The sequence below is a fragment of the Marmota flaviventris genome, chromosome 3 (genome assembly GCF_047511675.1).
Source record: "Marmota flaviventris isolate mMarFla1 chromosome 3, mMarFla1.hap1, whole genome shotgun sequence".
Taxonomy (NCBI): domain Eukaryota; kingdom Metazoa; phylum Chordata; class Mammalia; order Rodentia; family Sciuridae; genus Marmota; species Marmota flaviventris.
In genome coordinates, this window is record NC_092500.1 from 18,548,484 (window position 1) to 18,570,139 (window position 21,656).

At 45.6% G+C, this 21,656-nt stretch overlaps 1 protein-coding gene across 1 annotated transcript in view; it reads left to right on the plus strand.

The window, feature by feature from the left end:
- Pah (phenylalanine hydroxylase) overlaps positions 1-21,656 on the plus strand; it is a 68,297-nt gene that overhangs the window by 27,836 nt on the left and 18,805 nt on the right. The window contains exon 4 of the mRNA XM_027928816.2: positions 11,791-11,879. Coding sequence (XP_027784617.2) covers positions 11,791-11,879 — 89 coding nt within the window. The remainder of the gene's footprint in view (positions 1-11,790; positions 11,880-21,656) is intronic.

A 21,656-nucleotide genomic window follows, 5' to 3' on the forward strand; every position in this document is an offset into this window, starting at 1 on the left:
GAGACAGACTGCAGCCAGGGGAAGCAGACGGACAGCGCGTCTTGGAGGGACGGAGGTCGAGGAGATCACTTTGTGAGAAATTTATCTCCTGGGTGTTATTTTTCCAAGAGCAGATGGATACTTGTTAGATTTTATTCAAGTTATGGTAATTATGAGTGTGTTGGTGTGGAAGTTAAGCAAGTCCAGGCTGCAAATACAACTGCATATTCTGTGTGGAGCTGAAAGGCTGTCTGTCTGTCTCTCTATCATCTATCTGTCTGCCTGCCTAGGTAATATGCATGTATGTATCTACCTGCCTACTTACCTACATATGTATCTGTTTGTGTATGTATATATGAATGTCTACATATTTTTTCTATGTCTGTTTCTTGTCTATTATCTATCCATCCATCCATCCATATAAGCTGGGAGCTCTTGTGATTACTGCAAGAAGACAAAAGCAACTTCCCAGTGCTTCCCCCCTCCCTCTAATAGCCCCCCTGGGCCCCCCCCCCCCGTCCCCTTGAGTTTTCTCTCTTTTCCACCATTTCTGCCTTGAACAGCTGTGCTGAGTAAGGTTGATGTTTCAGATCAATTAAGGATAGGGGAAGGACAGGATCCCTTAAAGTGCTCTGAAAAGCCCCCCTGGGATTGGGGGCACAATGGCACATATGCATGTGCATGCACACTTTTTAGGAGAGAAGATTTTTCCAGGGAGTTGTGGTTCCCAAAGAGTTAGGAATCTCTAGAGGAAGGCTGTTTAGGGCTGGAGGCCAACTCGGATTCCGGTTGGGATTTTCCATCCCGGCCACCTGTGCCCTTCCACTGGCTTGTGTGTTCTCTTTCCATCTTCTCACTGCCTTCTTCTCAGTTCTAAAATTTCTCCCACGCATTTTGCTTTGCCCCATGGATGCCTGTCATGGCCATGGTTAGACATAGGTGCTTGTAGCCCTATGTCTGCAGAAGTCCATGGATTTGCATGTTTTTAAAAACACACAGAATCGACTACAGTTTTTCTATTTTAAATGGTTGCTTGCTGGATGCGTTGGTGTAGCCCTACATCCTGACCACTGGAGAGTGACTTCTATTTCACAGGCCTGCTCCTATTGAGAGCAAGCAGACCCCCAGCTCAGAGAATAAACCCATTCGGGGAAGGGGGCACTCAGTGAGGTCCTTGACATCCTTGGTATTTGCTTGCTCCTTGAAATCTGGGCAGCACTATTACTGGCAAGAGAAAACCTGAGCAAATGCTATTGCTGAAGCCATCCAATTGGCCAGGTCACAGGGGATCAAGCTAAGGGAGATTACAAAATTATAACCAGATTCTAGGAAAAATTCCTTATTTGTATGCCAAATCATCTTTAAAATTCTTTCCCCATAAGATTGTCTCATTTAAACTTTGCAATAACCAACTTAGGAAGGTACAGCAAGCAGATGATATACCCTTGTTGTCAATAATAGAAAATGAGACAGAGAGGTCAAGTTTAAAGGCAGTGTGGATTTTGCAGTCTTCATTGTTCTAGTTCAGTTCTCGGGCTGCTGTTGTTTGGCCAGGTCGCCAGTCTTCTCTAAACCTGGCTCTTCTCATCTGAAAATGAAAATACCTGGGTGCCAACGCGTTTATGTGGATTATACAACATAATTTGCATAACGTATTTGGCATGTAGGATCCATGTTGGCAGGAAACTTATCCTTGAGTCTTTTATCAGGATAGACAATGAATCTTTTGGTTAAGCAGGTCCAGAATCCTAAAATTCACGATCTGGGATAAAGAAAATCCACCATCTCTCACATACTGGGAACAACTGTGAAACTTAGAAGTCAGACTGAGAACACCTTTTCCCTGTGGGACAGGTGTGATCCCTCAGTTGAAAAAGGAAGTAAGAGGATATGAAATAGTTATAACTGAATGCCACTCTGCATTCATGCTGGTTGGAGAGAGCATCACAATGACTCAGAAAGAGCAGTACATTTAGAATGGAGAGTCAGACCGATGCCGAGACACTGCTCTAGTGGTTGAATGAGGAAGGAGAAAGAAAGCCGAGGATTCTTTCCCTCTGTTTGGATGGCCCTTGTTGAAACGTGGATCAAGACTGTTACCCAAAGTTTTGTCTTAGTTATTGCACCTGGCTTTAGGATCCAAAAAAAGAAAAAGAAAAAGAAAAAAAAAATATATGTTTTTGCCAAGTTGTGCCTTTCCTTCTGGAATTGTAAGTGAACACAGTCATAGCGCCTGTTTACACTGTGACGCGGATATTGTTACAGAGAACACCCCAGTGGCTCTCACTGCTGAGCTCAGAGTGCCTAGTGAATGTGTGACCAGTGGAGAAACCCCTGTAGGACCTGTTGATGCTGTTTGTCTATTGCAAAATAAACTTTGAATGTTTTTTTTTCCACTTACAAAAAAAAAGAATGGAGAGTCAGAGCCGGGTGCAGTGGTGCACATCTATAATCCCAGTAACTCTGGAGATTGGGGCAGGAGGCCAGCCTCAGCAACTCAGCAAGGCCCTAAGTAATCTAGAGAGACCCTGTCTCAAGATAAAAAATTAAAAAGGACTGGGAAGGTGGGTTAGTGGTTAAGTGCCACTGGGATCCATCCCCGGTATATAAAATAAATAAATAAATAAATAATAATAATAAAAAAATCGAGAGCCAGGATTTCAGGATTTGAATCTCTGCTTTGCACACAGACACTTCCTATTGCCGGTGATCATATCAGCCTTTTCTCCATCTGTGAGATGGAATGAAGACCCTCTTCACCACTTGCTGTAGGTCAAGGAGGGGATCTTGTGAGATATGCTGGCTGTCAGGGCAGATCTAGTAGAACAGGCTGAGGTAAACAGGCCCAGGGTCTCCATCAGGAGGGAGAGATCTCTGTGACCAGTAACCACCAATAACCGTCCATTTGTCAACCCCAGCTCCCTGGATGTGGACACCTACCAGGCCAGTAACACATAGGAAGACGGTGGCTACCTCCCCTCACTGGGGCCAGTCTTACCTGGAAACTGGGGAGGCAACTTCATGTGTGGGATTAGTGGGGACCTGCAGAGGGTCACCCATTTCCAGGTGTTTCTTCCTGGGCTGGGTGTTCCCCACCTGGCCGTGGGACCTACTGGAGACAGCACAGGCCTAAGAGGCAAGAGACCAGCCCCCCACGTAGGTGTTCCTCCTCCCCCCTAGGTTTTCTTCCTCCTTTCATCCTCTCCTGCTTCCTTCCTTTTTAATCTTCTTCCTTTCTTTCCTATCATTCTGACCACAACTATTTCCAAAACAAAGAGCCTACTTAGTTTTCGTTATCCTCCTTGGCAGTGTTTGTAGCATGGAACAGCACCAACCCCTTTCTTTAGCATTTTATAAATTTTATGGCCCTTACTTTAAAAAATCCTATTTATTGGGATTTTCTTTCTTCTCTTAATAGTCCTCAGAAACCAGAATCAACTTGGCCACCTTTTCCTCTTTTTTTCACATTCATCCCGAATTCAGTTCGTTGACGCATGTCACCCAGGGACGTACCCAGGATAGGAGGCAGGAGAGAGAAGAGACGGAGCTGGCGCCTGCATCTATGTGTCCTGTCATCTGTGGGTCGCTGCTTCTTGCAGGATGTCCTGCAGCAGTGGAGAAGTGTGACATGCCTGGGGGTCTCCTTAGGAGGTGCACTGAGCCTAGTCTTTCTTCATTTGATAGGAGGAGAGGGAGCAGGGCCAGGCTAGACCACCTGGAGTGAGATAGACCATCTGTGGAAGAGGCTTTCCATGTTTCAACTTGCATTGACCCAATGCAAGTCGATCACAACTAAGTCACAGTCACCAGGTTTCAGTGCTACGTGAGAATAGGTATTTGGGGACAGAGTGGCCAACCTGCCATTAGATGTCTTTATGAGATATATGACATCTGTTGGGAAGGTAGTACTGCATAGGTAGGTGGCTGGAATAAACAGCCCTGCAGGACATTATTTTCTTTATTCATAATTTCACTCATATACTATTCCTTCACTCTATTTATTCAACACATTTACATTCTTTCCTTCATGGACCAGGTCCTTTAATTCATCTGGCCCTTTGGTTTTCATTTTAACATGTGAACAGAAAGAACAGATGCTTGGCCCTGAACCTACCATTCCTGACCACGGCTCTAAGAGGTAGAGGGTAATAGCTTGCCCCAGTGTTCAATTTTTGTATCCTTCAGACCTTCCTGAAGGGTATTGATCCTCTGAAAAGAAAGAAGAAGTTCTTTGAGAAGTGAAAGATGAAACCCTCCAACATCTTCTTCTGCAAGGTGCAAGCTGCTACCCCTTCTCCCCTTGCGGGAACCACTGGGATCAGCACAGCGATTGCTTGTCTGAGTGGCCGGAGACCATTGCCTCGGAGGCGACATCCGGGAGCCTGGGTGGTGGGGGTGGAAACACCCTTCTATTTTGGGCCTCAGAACTGGAGGATTTATGGCTCTCCCTGAGACAGGCTGGAGGCAAGCGGGGTGCCTCCTTGGCTAAGCCCTGGGGCTAGGGAACATCTGGTGGCGGGAGGGGTTCCACTGGACTCAGCCTGCACCTTGAACTGCTGTAAATTTAATGGGCCTGCTCTGACCTGCTGGCCAGGAAGCAGGCTCCAGCCAGGCCAGTGGGGGCCTTTGGCTCAGGAGCACTCCTGAGCCAGCCGCCCCTCGGTGTCCTGGCTGAGCAGTTGACCCTGACTTAATGGGACCACGACGTGGGTGTCCAGGGCCAGCTCTCCAGCGGGCTGCTTCCTTTGGAGCCAAATCAATATTTATTAATGATCTGCCCCCCACTCCCCGGGTGACTCTGACTTCACAGAGGGCCTCTGTTGCACCAGCCGGCCAAGTCATTCATTAACCGGGGCCCGGTGGCCTGTGGAGGGGCCCGTGGAGGCCGGCCTACCGCCAGGGTATTTGGCAAGGTCATTAATGAGCTAATCTGATTGAACTTTTCAAAACAGAGGCCTGGGTCGCAGGGGTCAGTCTCTACTCCCAGTTCTGTGAGACCAGGGTACGTGGGGGGAATCTGCAGCCTTCAGTGAAAAAGAGAAAGCGTAAAAGGAGGAGAATGTAGGCGTAAAAGGATCAGGAGAGAGGGCCCAGGGTGTCCCAGGACTTCTTCCAGCCCCTTTGGGATCCTGCTTTAGCTCAATACCTCCATTCTCGCTCCAGGTGGGGGGACAGGAGCCAGTGGGGCCTGGGGCTGACCTACACAGGTGGAAAATTCTAATATTGGCCCAGCCAGCTCAGTGACCTTGAACAAGTCACTTCGTGTCTTTGTGCCTCAGTTGGCCTGTGAGTGGATGGAAATAATAATGTCTACCTCCTAGAGATAGAGGAGACAATGGAACCAAGCCAACCACTTAGCTCTGATCTGTTATACAGTAAGTTCTCTCTCTCTCAAAAACAAAAAAAAACAAAAAAAAAAAAGTAACTTTAGAGGAGAAATATAACTTTTTGGCCAGTATAGAATTTGGGAACCCGAGTATAGGCTCTGGCTCTGTTACCAGTGGCCTGCCCTGACTGTATTTAACCAGACAAGCATCTCTAGAGTTTCTTGTGAGGTTCAAATACAATGACTGATGACGCAGATCAACCTGCTATGAGTCGGTTGCTTCCCACCCTGAACAAGTAGGCAGTGAGGGATCGGTTCCCTGGCGCATTTCACAGATGAAAAGCCAGGATCCCAGGAATTAGGGAATCGACTCAGACTTGTGTGGTTTGTGGATGGAAGAGAGGAAACTTGAGCTCAGACCTGCTTATGTCCCTTGCATGATATCAAGTGTTAGTACAACTGGACTTGGGGTTGAGCCTGTCTGGGGTTCCTCTGTGGGCTTCCTGCCTTTAGCTTCTGGGGTCCTTGGACTGGGCTTGTCCTTCATGCTTTGCACAGCCAGGAAGTGAGTCACTGCTGAGGGACATCCTACTATAGTCATTTTGCAAATGAAAAACCAGGAAGAGAGAAATTAAGGAATTTGCCCCAAATCCCAGTGTTACAAAGTAGCTTTGGGTCTTGGAACAGGATCTATGTCCTTAGCCCCCAGGGTTTGCCACTTCTCCAGCCTGGCTGTATTTGGGGCTTTTTTGGGGGTGATAATGGGGCCCAGAAACCACCAAAGACCTCTGGACTCTAGTGGATACCCTGTGACCTTGCAGTGCTGCTATGGGGGGGGGGTCCCTCACTGCCTCTGACCAGGTCCTGGGCTCAAAGACCTGTGGTTGGTAGGCTGCTTTGACCTTTTGTCTTTTTGACGTGAATACTTGAGTCTTTGTAACTCTCTCATGTTCTCCAATGCCTTGTTGCTTTCCATAAGTGTCTGAACTAAGCCAGGTGGCCCAACTAGTCCTTTCCCTTTGGAGGAAGAAAAAGTTAACAAGGAGCTGGAAATAGCTGGCTCTGCTGCCCTCTGGTGGTCTGTTGGGAGACAACCAAGCTCCCAGCTCTTGAGTCCTGCCCCTAAACAGGCTATGGCATTGTCCCTTTGGTGAGAGAAAAAGGGGAAATGGCAGGTGGGATGGGTTTGAGGGCTGAACAAATGCAGTGACCATGTTTCCAGGAAATAAAGGATAGTGACACATTGGTTGCAGCAGGAGCTTCTTTGCATGTGTCCTCTGATCAGCTCTCCATAGGATCCCAGAGATCTCAGAATAAGAAATCCCAAGGGATTGTAGCAAGTGACTCTAGCACCCTGTTATGGGTGGGGGGATGAGGCCCAGGGTTAGCAAGACTAATATTAAAGTGGGGCCAAGAATTGGCTTTTTTTTAATACGCTAGTCTTTCTTCTAACTCCCCTCCTCTTCCTCCTCCTTAATGGTCATAACTAAACTCCTTGTCACTTCATGCTCATGGTCACCACTGAGAATCGACTGTGGGTGAGTCACTTGTGCTAAGATGTGTCACATTTGCTATAGTCTTCCATTCAGCCAATAATATGGAAAGATAGTTTCAATCCATGTTATGGATAAAGAAGCCAAGGCTCAGTTTCACAACGACACAACTGATTTACCTTCTAGCTTTGCTGGAAAATATTCTACTCTTTCCTCTGTGGTGTGATAAACTTGGGGCAGAGCAAAAAAAAAATTGTATGTACATGTACATATTTACAATCATGAGCAGCATAATGATATTTCAGTCAACAATGGACCACACAATGATGCCCTATAGATTATATCATTAAGTGACCTTGTAGCCATCTTAGCTTGTGTAAGCACACCTGTGATTGTCATGCACAGCACAATTGCCTAAGAATGCATTTTTCAGAAAGTATTTGTTATTAAGTAAACACACACACACACACACACACACACACACACATATGCCTCCTGTATCTTCTAGCTGAATAAAAATGGTATTCACTATGTCCTGATACTATTCTCAAAAAATCCTATATATTCACTTACTAAACTATATATTGTTTTATAAAGTATTGTGTTATAGTACTGTCATTGTTTTACAGACAAGAAAACAAGGCACAAAGAAGTTGATAACTTGTCCTTGTCCCACAGATAGAAAGTGTAAAGAAAAGATTTAAGTCGGGGCTCTCTGTGCTGTTGGGCTCTTACTCCAACTCTCCCCGAGACAAATAAGGTCCCACTCAGGACTAGGGACGCACTCTGACTGTCTCAGGTCCCATTGAGCTTTGGCGAGGTATGGTCATGTCACCAGGGTCTTCACCCTGGGGTCTGGAGGCCCAGAATATTCTTTGGAATAGCACCCCCTGACTGAGGTAAGGAAGAGAAGAGATAAGCAGTGTTGGCTAAGTGGGGGGAGGAAAGGGATCCCTTGCACACTGTTGGTGGGAATGTAAATTAATACAGCCATAATAGAAAAGAGCATGGTGGTTCCTCTTAAAAATGGAGGTGCATGTGGTCCAGCTGTTCTACTTTTGGGGGGAAAAATCAGTGTCTTGGAGAGACATCTGCATTCACACTCTCACTGCAGCCTTATTCCCAGAAGCCAGGGTATGAAAACAACCTCAACGTCTACACTGATGGATGAATGAATAAGGAAAGTGAGTACAAAATGGAATACGACTCAGTGGTGATAAAAAAGGAGATCTTGCAACAACATTAGTGAATCTTGAGGGCATTACACTAAGTGAAATAATCCTACCACAAGGACAGATAGATAGTACATGATGTCACTTATATATGGAACCTAAAAAAGTCAAATTCATAAAAGTAGATAGTAAAATAGCAGTTTCTGGGGGCTGGGAGGAGGGAGAAATGGGGACATTTTGGTCAGTGGGTATAAAGTTTTGGTTATAAGGGAAGTCCTGGGGGTATGATTCTGAAGTATTCTCAACACACACACATGCACTCACAAACACACACACACACATACACACACAAACACACACAAATGGTAGCCACATGAAGTGATGGGTGTGTTCACTGACATGATTGTGGTAATCATCCACGCACTGTTCATCTTTTTCAAGAACTTCCTGGCATTGGTGAATATTTGCATTTATTCCTTACTTATTTCATGGTGCCCTCGCTGGAGTGTGAGCACCACAAGGTTGGAGTCAATGTTACAGTCACTCTGGTGGCTACCATGCCCAGTGCCAGGTACATAGTAGGTGCTCACTTCACGTTTGTGGAATCTTCTTTGTGAGTCTCGGGGTCCCCAGGTCAGAAGGAAGAACAGCAAGAAGGCCTAACTTGCCTTGTCTCAGGTGGCAGCTGCTGGAACTGTGGGTGATTCTTAGGCAAAGGAGATGATGGAGGAGTGGTAACAGGATGCTGTGGAATCGAGGAGTCGGGGTTATCAATGGTGCTTCATGCCCAGGTGGGTGCCTTTGGTGACAGTGTTCTGGAGAAGCCAGGAAGGTCCCGTGGGAGATCCTGAGCCCTGCCTGTCCACAGTAGGCCATTCTTTCCCAAGTTCTTCTGAAGTTGGCCAGGAAACAGGCCCCATGCTGGACTTCAGGAGAAAGAAGAGGTTGGGAGGAGGTCAGGTGAGGAGGTGGGAGGCCAGGTCCCATGCCAGGAGAGCAGAGCATGGTGCTGAGTCACGGAGACTTTGGAGTCTCAGCTATTGGGAGCAAGGAGGTCTATTCGTGGTCTTGCCCTTGCTGTTCCCCAGTTTCCTCGTCTGCAAGATGGGGTAACAGTACTTCCTGCTGCTCAGCACCATGAAGACTGAGGTGTTGGACAGCACCTGGCCCAGAGCCAATGCTACACACGTGTCCACTGCCATTACCAGCACAGCCTTGGCTTCTGTCTTGACCATCCCTAGGGAGTTGATCTCAGAAGTGGGCTGGGATGGAGGGACATGGAAATCTCCAGAAACTACAAGGAGCCAGTCAGGCAGTCGGGCTCCAGAGCCAAAAGTGGCAGGATAGCTGGGTGGTCAAGACCAAAGATGACAGCATTGTCTGGGCTAGCATTTGCACCCTGACTCCACTGCTCACTCACAGCGTGTGGTTGAGTTAGCCATGCTTACCCCCAAATTCCCGAAACCCAGAGATCTCTGAAATAAGCCCTTTTATTGAGCCATTGTAGATGATGGCCAGAAAGGACCAGTCCTGAGATAAGGACCAGGCCAGAAAGGACTGGTCCCTGTCCTCTACTGCCAGCAACAGGGCGATGAGGCAGAAGTTGGAAAAATGTCTGCTCAACCTTCACGAACCAGACAACTTCACAGTGAAAGTCTGGGGAAGGCACAAGCTGTTTACATTGAACCTATATTGGCCATAGATAAGAGAGGTGGGATTATAGGAAGCAGGGAAGGCTTTGGGCTAGGAGGACATCCCCAAGGAGAGGTAGCCGTTTCCTCTGGATTGGTTGGGGGTGCAAGCAGGATGCCGTGGTACCTAGGGGTTCACAATAAATTTAAGGTTTTAACACACATTCAAAAATATAAAATGCTATTTTTTGTCTGTAAAAGCTATTAGCTTGTTACTAACTAACCTCCCTCGTCTCTTCTCCCTTCTCCCACCTGCATAATTAAATTTAGGACATCTCTTGCCTCTGTTTTCATATCTGTACTAGAGGGCTACCAAGAGTTATTGAGAACAGAACTCAGTTTTTATTGTTGACATGGCTGATAAAGAGCTTAAGCAGATCAGAGCTACAGAAAAGAGGCTCTAAGCTGAGTGTATGAACACCTGAACACCATCCAGGTGTTTGCTGGAAAGTAGTCCAATCTTGTCCTTGTTCACGGAGAGCATCTCCCCAGATCGGCCACTAGATGGCAGGCATGCTCTTTTCTGCCCTTCCTGAGCAGGTCGGAATCAAAACCTCCCTGTGCCAGACCTGGGCTGCGCCCATTGCCTACTTTCTCATTTACTCCTGGCGGCAAACCTCAGATTAAAACAGATGCTCCACCAAAAATACCGAGTGATGCGTAGAGAGAGAAGATGGGCGAGGAGGGGAGGGGGGATAGTAGAGGATAGGAAAGGTAGCAGAATACAACAGTCACTAGTATGGCAATATGTAAAAACGTGGATGTGTAACCGATGTGATTCTGCAATCTGTATTTGGGGTAAAAATGGGAGTTCATAACCCACTTGAATCTAATGTATGAAATATATGTCAAGAGCTTTATAATGTTTTGAACAACCAATAAAAAAATATATTGAAACATTAAAAAAAAAAATACCGAGTGAGCACAGTGCCTGGCACACAGCAAGGTTTTAAAATATTTGCTCTTCCTTCTGTTGTTATCATTATTATTCCCTTTTACAGAGAAGAGACTGAGACACAGAGAGGATAAGGAGGCAGAAGAAACCTGGGTTCCAAGCCAGAGCTGGGGGGGTCAAGTTCAGCTGTGTCCCCTGAGGCTCATCCAAGGACTGGGGTGCCCTGGCTCGCATCCAGCGCCTCCTCTCCCCCCTGCACATGTTCTGGATCAACACTGTGAGATCTTAAACCAGCTATTTAGACTTTCAGAGACTCACTTTGTCACCTGTACAGTAGAGGTTATAATGCCTTCCTCATTTTGGAGACACTCCAGAAACAGCAACTAGACCAGAGTAGACACTGTGGCTGGTGGTTACTGCTGTCAGTGCCTCGTGTTAACATATCTAGAGCTAGTTCTTCTGTTCCTTCACTCTTCTTTCTTCCTGGAACTACAAAATACTCCTGGTTCCTGCTCTCATGGAGCTTACAGTGCCAATATTCCTAGTCTCTGTTCACTTCTGGGGTAATTTCTTCCCAGTGTGTCTGCTTTCCTGGAAGCCCCAGGGATTTGGGTGATATCACCTCCTCATTTCCCTGGGGTTTCTCTCTCTCTCTCTCTGCAAGACCCCATGGTTCAGGGTTTTGTGAGCCACAAGACTCAGGCCCTGTCTCCTCCCTACAATAGCAAGTCCACAAGGTTTTTAGGTACCGCAAGGCGCCTCCAAATCCCACACTACCGGAACCCACCCACTCTGCTTCAATATTGACTTTCTAACTGGCTTTTGGATTAGAAATATTTTTCCAGCATATCTGGGGAAACACAGGTAGGAAGATGGGGTCTCATGAGACCATCCTTGTTTATAATAGAACAGTTCTGGTATTTATAGTTTGTATAATATGCTAAAAAGTCATAGAAGACAACTAATAGGATGGGTGGGAGGGAGAAGAGTTTGAGATAATTCAGGAAAATCCCCAGGAAAGAGAATCTGTTTGGGATATACTTCAAAATTTAATTTTCCAAGAAAATTAAATAATGAACTTTTCAATTACAGGAGTTTAGGGTTGTGCGGAACCCTTCTTGCTGACACCATCAATCTGACCGACTGGGGCCAGGCCTGTGCTTTCTGACTCAGCAAGGCCTTTGGCCACATCCTGCTGATCAGCACTCAGGACTTTGCCTTTTCTGTGTTGCAGTGCCCTGGTTCCCAAGGACCATCCAAGAGCTTGACAGGTTTGCCAATCAGATTCTGAGCTATGGCGCTGAACTGGATGCCGACCACCCGGTGAGTGCATGGCCCTTGGGATGCTCTGGGCGAGAGTCTTTCATTGACCCCCTCCTCCCACATCCTCATCTTGTAGCTGTGTGTTTGTTTACTTTTGCAACAAATATTTATTGAGTTCCCACTTACACCAGGGCTGTAGAAGCAAAGACTAACTTGTTAGACTTCACGTCATCTTCATTATCACGGTCATGCTTGGAGCAAATATGACTCCCTGTCCAGAAACGGTCTATTATATATACAAAGGTCCACATGCATGATCTGTATGTCAGCATTTGCATATTCTATGAAGGCTTAAATCAAGTGCCTGGGAAGGGCAGAGTGTACTAACAACTCTGCCAGCTGCAAAGGGTGGTGGGGAGTGGTGACATTGGACCTGGACCTTAGAAGCCGAGTCCCAGATGCTGGTCAGATGAGGGAAGGAGAGGCTTGGTGGTGGAGAGGAGGGTGTATGTGAAGGCCCAGGGTCTGCAAGGGTGTGGGACTGGCTGGTCAGTGTGTCGGGTGAGGATGGGAGCTAAAGTGGGGCTGCGGTTACATTTTCAAAGAGCTAAAGTACCAGCATGAGGAACTTGACTATGTCTCTGTCCTGTGGTCAGGGATGGCTCCTTTAAAGCATTCTGAGTAGAGGACGGGGCTGGGGAATCTTCTTGTTCCCTCTTCTGTGGGAAGAATCCTGGCTGCAGCTCAGGGTGGGCTCTGAGGGCCTCCCTGGGCGTGAAGGGCACCAGCATGTTGACCACCCTCCATTCATTGCCAGGTCTCCCTGGTCTTTAACGACTCAGAAGCTGTTTAGGTGCGGGAGGGTTTGGCGTGGCTCCGTGCAGGGAGCATCTGCCTCCCACCCAGAGACTGTGTTGCGCTCAGGACCTTGTGGGTCCTGACGGTTGGGATGGAGCTGGCTCTTCCCAAAGGTACTTCTCAGCAAGCAACACAGAGGCCTCTATCTCCCTGACATGCGGAGGCCTACCAAGGGCAGACGCTCTCTGCAGGGTCCCCGACAAGCTTGGGCTGCTTGGACTCAGAGCCCAGCCCTCACAGCACCTGGGGACAAAGGCCTGGCTGGTGGCAGGAACAAAGGTGGGGGGGCTTTTTTGGAGGCAGTCTGACCTTTTAAAATGTGGGCAACTGATGACATTTACTCTAATTCAAATAGTAAAACCCCCTATAGTGGAATTGAACACACAGAAAAGCATGAGGGAGAACTTGAAGATCAGCCATAATTTCAATTATTTCTATTTTTCTCTTCCTACTATTCTGTGTGTGATTTTTTTTTTTAAATAAGAGAAAGTATTTGCAAACAAAAACAAAGAAGAATTCCCTCCTATTCCCCAGACTTCAAGACAGAAAAAAAATAAAATCATCTATTATCATGCTGTCCTAAAATAATCAACTTTATATTTGGGTATGCTTCCTGTATCCCTATGTATTATGGCAGTGCACTAATAAATATGTTAATATATGACATCATATTACATATAACTATATAAATATGTTTCTATAATAAACTAATTTCTTAACTATTATAATTAATATGCATATATTAATAAAAGTAGATATGAATATATAAATATATATACATATATCTATTTGCTAATGCAGTTCTTGCTAAGCAGCACCCAACAGTGAGTCTTGAGGAAGTTTCCAGTCTTCCCTGTTTATCCATGTAGTGAAGGTCCTGCCTGTTCATCTTCACGTGAACTTCCAGGGGCTTCCTCAAATATTCATTGTGAAGTTAAACTAAATCATCCTAAACTGGGGGCAGAAATGGTATTTCCGTCTCCTGATCTATACTACTTAAATAGTTTGTCCGAGAACCAAAGGTGAATCTGGAGGGACGTGGATGCCCAGATCCATCGTCCCATGTAGGATGCAGACCACTCTGGAGCCGTGTGGCAGAGGTCCCCCCAGGCAAGGCTCTGATACGCTCTTGGATGGGCCTCCAATGTGGCACTCCAGCCATCTGTCCCGTTAGCACAGCCTCTCCAGAGGCCTCCACTCAGGAAGGGATCGGTCCCACTGGAAGCCAGCCATCAGTATCCCTCTCCTCCCAGGGTTTCTGTGTCTGTCCTCCTGGGTCCCTGTAGTCTTCTTGCTGGCCTTTCTCCCTGGTCATTTGAGGCAGGAGGAGAGGAAGCCAGTCCAGAGAGAGGGACATCTCCTTCCCCGAGTCTTCATGTCCTCTCGGAGGCCGATGGATTGGCCTTAATACTCTGGAATTCTTTTTCCTCCGCCAACCAAGCCCCACCTCTGGCTCCCTGGCCTTTCAGTGTCATGCATTTTATCATAAAAATACAACTTATCAGGTACACAGTCCCCCGAAGAGGAGGCGCCAGGCTCTCGCTGTTCCTTGGATTTCTCATCAGGTTCTGGGAGCCGGAGCCAAGCACAGAGCAAACCCTCCAGGGTGCCTCTCCGCGGCCCTCCAGACCCTGCAGGCCTGGCCTCAGCGTGAGAACCTGGAGCCCACACCAGCCGGCGGAGAGCAGGGGCTGTTCTCCCAGGGACCCTCTGTTCTGCTCTGTGCCCTTGCAGACAGTATGATCCCTTCTTTCCTGACCCCTGCCTTTGGCAAGGGGCCTTAAATTTTGACCCAATATCTCACATCAGGGCCTCCAAAATAGCCGCTGTGAGAAATGAGGGAAAGGAAAGGTTGTCACCGAAAGAGAGACATCTGCCTTCGGGCTTTAGCTAAGTGGGAAAATGAGACGGGGTGGCTGTTCTTCCCCCTGCGCCTCCTGCTCTGCTGTATGCATCTGTCCTCCCCTCCTTCCCTTCTTCCTTCCACAAACATTCATTAAGCTCATGATGTGAATAGCTAACATTTCCTGAGCACAGGCTGCGAGCCGGGCACGATGCATGCGTTTTTAAATCTAAATGTTGGTCACCAGCCTGGGAGGGTTCTGCTTTTCATCTTCTGATGAGAAATCTCAGGTGGAGAGGGCCGCGGGGCCTCTGGTGGATGTGAACTGTATTCCAGGCCAGGTGAATGAAAGGAGGTTGGAGTGACAAATAGACATGACCCCTGCCCTCCAGAGGCTTCCAGGTGTGAGGCAGAGGGTGAAGGTGTGTCAGAGTGATACCAGAAGGAACTGGGACAGCCTCTGTTTTTTTGTTTGTTTTTTGGTGCCGCAGAGGATTGAACCCAGGGGTACTTTACCACTGAGCCACATCCTCAGCCCTTTTTATTTTTTTATTTTGAGACAGGGTCTTGCTAAGTTGCTTAGGGCCTTACTAAGTTACCGAGGCTGAATTTCAAACTTGCGATCCTCCTTCCTTAGCCTCCTGAGTTGCTGAGATGATAGGCATGCACCTTCGTGCCTGGCTTGGCATAGCTTCTGTAAACGTGGCGGGCAAAATCCAAGTCTCATTTAATTTCAATTTCCAAAAGTGGCCGTGCTGGGCCTTCCCCGCTAGATGCTTTCCCTGATGGAAAACCTCAACCCATCTTGGGAAGCTTAGCTCCTCTACCCTGCCTTCCTAAGCTTTCTCATGTCTCTTTCCAGGCTTAAGCTTTTCACATGATTGCAGTAGGAAGAACTGTGTCTCAGGGATGGTCGTATCTTAGTGGGTTTCACCCTTTGAGCACAGAGCATCAGATCCAAGTAAATTCCCTCTTCCTTTCCTCATGCCTAAAACCTCATAAGGCCACAAGATTATATACACACACCAGCAAAAGGGTCTCATGCGTATTTCCCAAACTGTAGTCTATGACAAAATCCCATAATCGAACCAAGGAATGTGGTATTCTATAATCCATTTTAAGAGGTTTTATAGAGACCAGTCATTTCTACAAAAATGAAACCCATTCATCTTCATGTTTCCTCATATGTGCTTAACCATGGAACTCCCTATCCATGAAATACTTAGCAACACTACCTTGAAAGCTCTTGTTCTATGGAACACGGTTTGGGTAATGATCAGTTAAATAGTAACTCAGACCTGGTTTAAGAAGTCAGTGTGTGCTGTTAGTTCTACGGACACCGTGGTCTGGAAGGGTTAGGGAGGCCTTCTAGAAAGGGGGAGACCTGAGTTGAGCCCTCTAACAACCAATGTAGGCTAACTGTCTATCAAACCAGCCCCAAATCTCCACAGCCTAAACCAATAAAAATGTACTTGCAGCGTAGCTCAGTGGAGAAGCTGCATTACACTCCAGAGACCAAGCCCTCATGGCTGCTCCCCAGAGCCCTTCCTTTTCTTCCAGAACCTGGGGTGGGGGAAAGAGGGAGCAAGAATTGCTCTTGGAAAGTTCTTCTGGACCACGCTGGAGACAGCTCACATCCCTCCACTCAAATTCTCCCATGCAGAACTCAGCCATGGGGCTAGTACCAGTCACACAGGAGACGAAGTCAAGTGCTTAGCAATGCGCCCTAAATAAAGGAGGCAGGACAGATCTTGGGGAGCACCAGCAGTCTCTGCCACTCAGAGCTGAACCCCGGGGGTCCCCTGACCCAGCTGACTTGGTGCCTGTGCTTCAGTCTTGTGAAGATGGCACTAGAGGGGGCTGTCGGGGGAGAAACACCAGCCACCATAACTGTCCTTCTGTGTGGAGCTCCACATCTTGAGCCAAGTCTCTCCAACTGCTTTCACCGTGTGGGTGTTGAGTTCCCTGCTCACCAGCAAATTCCCCAGGAACAGGATATGTTCTCCAGGGCTTCTCTCCTTTCCTCTTTCATTCGCCCTCTGTCCTTCTCCACCTGGGGCTGTCACAGTCTGTTCTAAGGGTCAACCATCCAGCTGAGTCATCAAAGGCCCTTGCCCTCTTATTAGCTGCTCTGCCAAGGCCTAGTTTTCAGAGTTAAAAACAACTGAAACACAAGTACACGGTGAACACCTGTGCTTGATCCATTTGACTCATTAACGAGGAACCGTCAAGATATGACGAAGCTGGTACAAAGGACACGGGACACCAAAGTATGTATAGTCAATAGGAAACAGAACCCTGGATCAGATCACAAAGAGGGTTGCACCCATGACTAATGTCCACCAGGCAATGCAACCACAGTCACAAGTATGACTTTTTTTCTCCTAGATGGAGATCAATTTCAACTTAACCCTAAAATAAACATTTTGCAATTTTTAATCTAAAAGTCAGCATTCACTTTGAAGATTCTTAATTTATAAGTAAGTAAATATGTTTTCCAAGGTCAGACAGTGAGCTCATAAGGCCACAAGATTATATACACACACCAGCAAAAGGGTCTGAGATGACATTGAAAAGACATAGGGTGATTTTGTTTTGCAAATCACCAAGTTTTTGTAAAATTCACCCTTAATAGTTACTACTCAGGGATATTCCAAGTGGGCTTCCTTAAGTGATAAGGAAGACAAACAGGTCCTGTGTTTGGTTGTAATTAACAAGCGTGATGACCCTATAAAAGGAGAGATGCAGATGTTGCAGAGGGAAGCCAATAAACTTTGGGGAAATCAAAGAAGGTCTCTAAAGGAGCCATTTAAATCAAGATGGAAAGAAGAGGTTGTTGCTCATTGATCAAATCCAAGTCATAAGCAAGAGCATGTGTGAAGACCTTCATGTGGGGAAGAGTGGCAGGTTTAAGGAATTGAAAAAAAGACCAGTACAACTGGGAGTCCCATTGGAGAACAGCAGTGGCCCAGCACAGGGCAGGGGACATAGACAGGGCCAGATCCCATAAAGCTTGGTGGACTGTGCGAAGGGCTTTGGACTTTATTGCAAAGCAATGCGAAGCCCTTTGAGGTTCTTAAGGAGGGGATAACCCTCGAATATTGTGTCTTCCAAGTCTCTTTGGGCTGAAATAGAGGGGGCAAGCAGGCTCTGGAGAAGCCACTTGGAGGGTAGGTGAAAGACCACCTGGACAGCAGACACAGAAGTCCAGGCAGGAAGGGAAAGCGGCCTCAATGAAGGAGGAACAGTGAAAATGAAGAAGGTCGCAGGGATGTTTGGAAGGTAGAATGGGCGGAAATGGATTACTGAACACCAAGGAAGAAAGTGGGGAGAAGTTGACTCCCAGCGCATGGGCCTGACCAGCCAGGTACCCAAATCCTCTCCACAATAGGCTTCTTGGTCTTCTCAGTAGTGACCAGGACAGCAACCTGGAGTGAGCTGGGGCAGGGACATGGTCAGCGTTTCCCCTGTCCATTGGTTTGCAAGCCTCCTCTGGCCAGTGTCTACAGGGTGGGAATGAAAGGCACCTAGTAAATACCAGCTTGAAACTCTTGTCCCCTGGGTACTTATGAAATGTGAAAATCCTCTCATTACTGGCCCACCTGAAACGTGAATAGCAAAGTGAGAATTCTGCAGGTGTCATTTACAAGGCCTAAGGTGGGTGGTGGGACTCTATAACCTATTCCAGAGAATCCCCTCTGTGCATGCTGAGAGGCACCCCTCAGGTTTTGGAGTTTCCCATCATTTTGTGCAAATGTATCATACTTTGAGTGCATACTTTGTGCTCAGAACTTTACCTCATGCCCTCTCCATTACTGAATCCGCGCCTCACAATCCTGTGAGGTGCCTACGATTAACGATTCCGTTTTATTGATAAGGAAACCAAGGATCTGATAGGTAAATCAACCAACATTGGAGTCCATGCATGGGTTCTGATTCCAAGCCAGCCTGTCTGACTTTAAAACCTGTGTCCTTTTCCTCACTTATCCTAAAGATGGCATTTCTGGAGTTTACTCTGAGTTAGAATATCAAGAAAGATGAACTAAATGACTCAGTCTAGAAGAATCCTTGGGAGACTTTTCTATATTGTTAACCCCCAGTCCCACTCCCATCCTGCCAAAGTCGTACCTGCAAATAACAAACTTCTGAACTTAAGGAACCGTATGAAGACTTCAGGCAATATTATAATTTTGCATCCTGTCAAATTCTCTGCTCTTTCCCCTGGTTCTCCTCCTCATTGCCACCTTTCCCTCACCAATCCTTCACCAACAATGTATTTTTCCTGTCAAAACATACTTGGTTACATGCAGTGCAACCAAAATTGCTGCTATTAGCTTAATTGAGACAGGGTGATTATAAATAAATGACATGCAGTGCTACCAAAATTGCTGCTATTATCTAAATCAAGACAGGGTGATTAGTTGTCACCAACAGCAGCTTCATTGAGAAAGCATTTCATGTGGATGGCCATAGAGACTCCGGGGTCACCTGACAGCCCAAAAGATGCAAGCCCAACTCGTGGAGAGGCTGGGCTTCAGGACCAGAGATCTCTCTGGCCATTAGTCACTGAGAGGGCAAAACTCCCTGGGATCTCCCTGGTGGGCACTCCTTGCAGGCTAATAGTAACATAAAGCTGGAAAAGGCCTTGGTTGAAACTCTCTCACGTAGAAAGTCTGTGTGGCATATGATATAGGTGTGTTCACGCAGCTCAGTTATGTGACTCTTCTGCCATTTTCCCAAGATGACTTAAGATGGATTTTAATATTATTTTGCTTTCTTTCCAAATTATGAAAGAAATTCATACTCACTGTAGAAAGCTTCAAATGCACAAATAGTGTAGAAGAATAAAACATGGCCCCCACTACTTACAAGTAACACTTATTAGAGCTTGGTGTATTTCTTCCACCATTTCATTTATATAATTTTATTTTCCCTCTGACACAGTTGATGCTAGACATACAACTTGTATTAAGCTTTTGTTTTCACAGGAGGCAAAACATTAGGCCACAAAGCATATTATAGGTCAACCGTGGAGCCAGATGGGGAAGAGACATGGCCATGGGCATCCTATTCTGGAGGCAGCATGAGACGGGGATCCACTGATTAAAGGAATTCTTCTCTTGCTTCCCTGATCCTCTCATTCAGCTCTCAAATCTCAATTGCCAGCCTGGGTAGGATCAGAAAACCCTGATGAAGGTGCTGGTTCTGCAGTTAAGGACCCTTTAGCAAATGGCCCAGTGGGAATAATTGTCCTCATTTCTAGATCAAAATATACACACATTCCCCAAGGTGCCTGGAGCAAAGGTGTTCATTTTATAGCTAGGGACTAGAAATGACATTTCTACTGACTGTTAAGATGGACAGTAAGAATGACAAATATTAAGTTTATATTTAAATGTATATTTTGAGTCCTAAGCATGCACATGTAGACAGATAAGTGTTCTCTGTTTAGTCCAGTAGGTGGGTTACTTGTACACATGTTAATATTGCTTGGAAGTCAAATCACGATTCCAGGTTTTCTTTTCTTTTTTTTTTTTTTTTAATTCTCTGGTTTTTAAAAAAATTTTATTTGTTTTAATTAGTTATACATGACCGTGGACTGCATTTATGCACTTTGATATATCATACATAGATGGGATATAATTTCATTTTTCTGAGTGTACATATTGCAGAATCATATTGGTCATGCAGTCACATATATACATACAGTAATAACGTCAGTTTCATTCTACTACCTTACCTATCCCCTCCCCTCCCCTCCCATCACTTCCCTCTACCTAATCTAAGGTAATGCTATTCTTCCCCAGTGTCCTCACTTTATTGTGAACTAGCATCTGCATATTACAGAAAACCTTTGGCTTTTGGTTTTGTGGGATTGTCTTATTTCACTTAGCATGATATCCTCCAACTCCAACCATTTACTGGCAAATGCCATGATTTCACTCTTCTTTAAAGCTGAGTAATATTCCATTGAGTATATATACCACATTTTCTTTATCAATTCATCTATGGAGGGACACCTAGGTTGAAACATTCATTAAAAGAATAAAAACTCAACAAATAAATGACCTAACACTACATCTCAAAGCCCTAGGGAAAAAAAAAATCAACACCAAAAGCAGTAGAAGACAGAAAATAATTAAAATCAGAGCTGAAATTAATGAAATCAAAACAAAAGAAACAACTGAAAAAATTGACAAAACAAAAAGTTGGTTCTTTGAAAAAATAAATAAGATAGATAAACCCCAGCCATGTTAATGAAGAGGAAAAGCGAGAAAACTCAAATTACTAAAATACAAGATGAAGAAGGAAATATCACAATGGACACATCTGAAATATAGAAGATAATCAGAAACTATTTTGAAAATTTATACTCTAATAAAATAGAAACTACTGAAGACATTGATGCAATTCTAGAGACACATGACCTACCCAAACTGAATGAGGAGGTCATACATGATTTCAACAGATCAATTTCAAGTAATGAAACAGAGAGCTGAAGGCATCAAAGGAAGAGAAACTACTTGGGGTAGGAGTTATGCTTCCAGGGCACAGCACTGGGGGTCCGGTAATCCTGCCACACAACTAAATGCTTTTTTGACTTTTAAGCACTGACTTTTGAAAAAAAAAAAAAGCAATGAAATGAAATAGAAAACACCATCAAAAGCCTACCAACCAAGAAAAGCCCGGGACCAGATGGATTCTCAGCTGAGTTCTACAAGACTTTTAAAGAAAAATTAACACCAATACTCCTTAAAGTATTCCATGAAATAGAAAAGGAGAGAACCTTTCCAAACTCATTCTACGAGCTAATATCACTCTGATACCAAAACTAGGCAAAGACACATCAAAGAAAGAAAATGTCAGACCAATATCCCTGATGAACATAGATAATAAAATTCTTACAAATCGCATACAAAAACATATTAAAAAGATAATGCCACGATCAAGTGGGGTTCATCCCAGGGATGCAGGGTTGGTTTAACATCACGGAGATCAATAAACATAATTCATCATATTAGTAGACTTAAACCAAGAATCATATGATCATCTCAACAGATGCAGAAAAGCATTTGACAAAATACAGCACCCCTTCATGTTCAAAACACTAGAAGAACTAGGGATAGTAGGAACAT